This window comes from Nerophis lumbriciformis, linkage group LG37 (genome assembly GCF_033978685.3).
Source record: "Nerophis lumbriciformis linkage group LG37, RoL_Nlum_v2.1, whole genome shotgun sequence".
NCBI classification, from domain to species: domain Eukaryota; kingdom Metazoa; phylum Chordata; class Actinopteri; order Syngnathiformes; family Syngnathidae; genus Nerophis; species Nerophis lumbriciformis.
Window position 1 is genome coordinate 7,577,501 of NC_084584.2, and position 2,500 is coordinate 7,580,000.

The following is a 2,500-nucleotide window of genomic DNA, read 5'->3' on the forward strand; positions in this document are numbered from 1 at the left end:
GTTGCGCCCCAAAAAGTGTCACCAATGTAAGTATTGCACTTATCACGTGCATCTTAACTGTAGCTTCCATGAACAAAGTTGGAAGTGTTGAAATCGCCATGTAAAACTGCTAATGCTAGTCAATAGCACCTTACGTTGGGGCATTTTGTTTGGGTGAATGATTTTGTAGTTTGGCTGAGTCTGCTCTCAGTGCTGCTGGAGTGATGGCCAAAGTGAGTTGGATTTGACAAGAAAAGTACAGCATTGGGCCAGTTTGGCCAAGTTCCCGCACTAAAGCTGGACTCTTGGCCAAAGCTGGTTCTCCTGGAGTCTTAGTGACCAGTGTTGATGAGCCTGGTGTCTTAGTGCACGCTCACCTTGTGGGAACACTGGCGCACCGTGTTGATGAGCTCCTGGATGACCATGTCCACACACTTGACACACGGCTCCTTCAGCTTGATGACCTGCTTCTTCACGATGGCCTCAAACGCCATGTCGGGCGTGAACAGCCCCGTCCTGTCACAGGGACACCATCAACTCATCTTGTCACCATGGCAACACGTGCTTACATACTACTCTGAATAAGAGGGACCACACAAAATGTCATTATTGTGACAACAAATGTTAGTGTACATGACACATATGTTTATTATTGTCATTTAGTCCTGAAATAAAATAGACAACTTGTCTTTTAGTAGTAAGTAAACAAACAAAGACTCCTAATTAGTCTATGCAGTAACATATTGTGTCTTTTATACACCTATTATTTTGTACACTTTATGAGGGACAAACTGTAAAAATGGATTATTAATCTACTTGTTCATTTACTGTTAATATCTGCTTATTTTCTGTTTTAACATGTTCTATCTACACTTCTGTTCAAATGTAATAATCACTTATTCTTCTCTTCTTTGATACTTGACATCAGTTTTGGATGATACCACACATTTAGGTATGGATCTGATACCAAGTAGTTACAGGATCATACATTGGTCATATTCAGAGGTGGGTAGTAACACGCTACATTTACTCCGTTACATCTACTTGAGTAACTTTTGGGATAAATTGTACTTCTAAGAGTAGTTTTAATGCAACATACTTTTACTTTTACTTGAGTATATTTATAGAGAAGAAACGCTACTTTTACTCCGCTACTTTTATCTACATTCAGCTCGCTACTCGCTACTAATTTTTATCGATCTGTTAATGCACGCTTTGTTTGTTTTGGTCTGTCAGACAGACCTTCATAGTGCCTGCGTTTCAACAAATACAGTCACTGGTGACGTTCACTCCGTTCCACCAATCAGATGCAGTCACTGGTGACGTTGGACCAATCAAACAGAGCAAGGTGGTCACATGACCTGACTTAAACAAGTTGAAAAACTTATTGGGGTGTTACCATTTAGTGGTCAATTGTACGGAATGTGTACTGTACTGTGCAATCTACTAATAAAAGTTCCAATCAATCAATCAAAAGTGTGAAGGAAAAAAAGACCCTTTTTTATTTCAACCGTACATCCCGTCAAAAGCCTAAAGACTGACTGCACAGTTCCTGTCTTCACAATAAAAGTGCCGCTCCATCGCGCCTGCTCTTTCAAAATAAGAGTCTCCGAAAGCCAGCGCAAACAAGCTAGCAAGCTACGGAGTTTGCCGCCAATGTATTTCTTGTAAAGTGTATAAAAACGAATATGGAAGCTGGACAAATAAGATGCCAAAAACCAACCACTTTCATGTGGTATTAGACCAGGGGTCGGCAACCCGCGTCTCTAGAGCCGCATGCGGCTCTTTAGCGCCGCCCTAGTGGCTCTCTGGAGCTTTTTCAAAAATGTATGAAAAATGGAAAAAGTTGAGGGGAAAAAAATATTTTTTTTGTTTTAATATGGTTTCTGTAGGAGGACAAACATGACACAAACCTCCCTAATTGTTATAAAGCACACTGTTTATATTAAACATGCTTCACTGATTAGAGTATTTGGCGAGCGCCGTTTTGTCCTACTAATTTTGGCAGTCCTTGAACTCACCTTAGTTTGTTTACATGTATATTTTTCTGCGACTTTCTAGGACGTGTTTTATGCCACTTCTTTTCCTGTCTCATTTTGTCCACCAAACTTTTAACGTTGTGCATGAATCCACAAAGGTGAGTTTTGTTGATGTTATTGACTTGTGTGGAGTGCTAATCAGACATATTTGGTCACTGCATGACTGCGAGCTAATCGATGCTAACATGCTATTTAGGCTAGCTATATGTACATATTGCATCATTATGCCTCAATTGTAGCTACCGTATTTTCCGCACTATAAGGCGCACCTAAAAACCACACATTTTCTCAAAAGCTGACAGTGCGCCTTATAACCCGGTGCGCTTTATTACGATTCATTTTCATAAAGTTTCGATCTCGCAACTTCGGTAAACAGCCGCCATCTTTTTTCCCGGTAGAACAGGAAGCGCTTCTTCTTCTACGCAAGCAACCGCCAAGGAAAGCACCCGCCCCCATAGAACAGGAAGCGCTTCTTCTTCTAC

General features: G+C 40.9%; 1 protein-coding gene across 3 annotated transcripts in view; it reads right to left on the reverse strand.

Moving 5' to 3' along the window:
- LOC133577460 (dynamin-2-like) overlaps positions 1–2,500 on the reverse strand; it is a 52,629-nt gene that overhangs the window by 24,195 nt on the left and 25,934 nt on the right. For all 3 annotated transcript variants that reach the window (XM_061931316.2, XM_072912595.1, XM_061931317.2), the window contains one exon: positions 357–495. In XM_061931316.2, the coding sequence (XP_061787300.2) occupies positions 357–495 (139 nt within the window). The remainder of the gene's footprint in view (positions 1–356; positions 496–2,500) is intronic.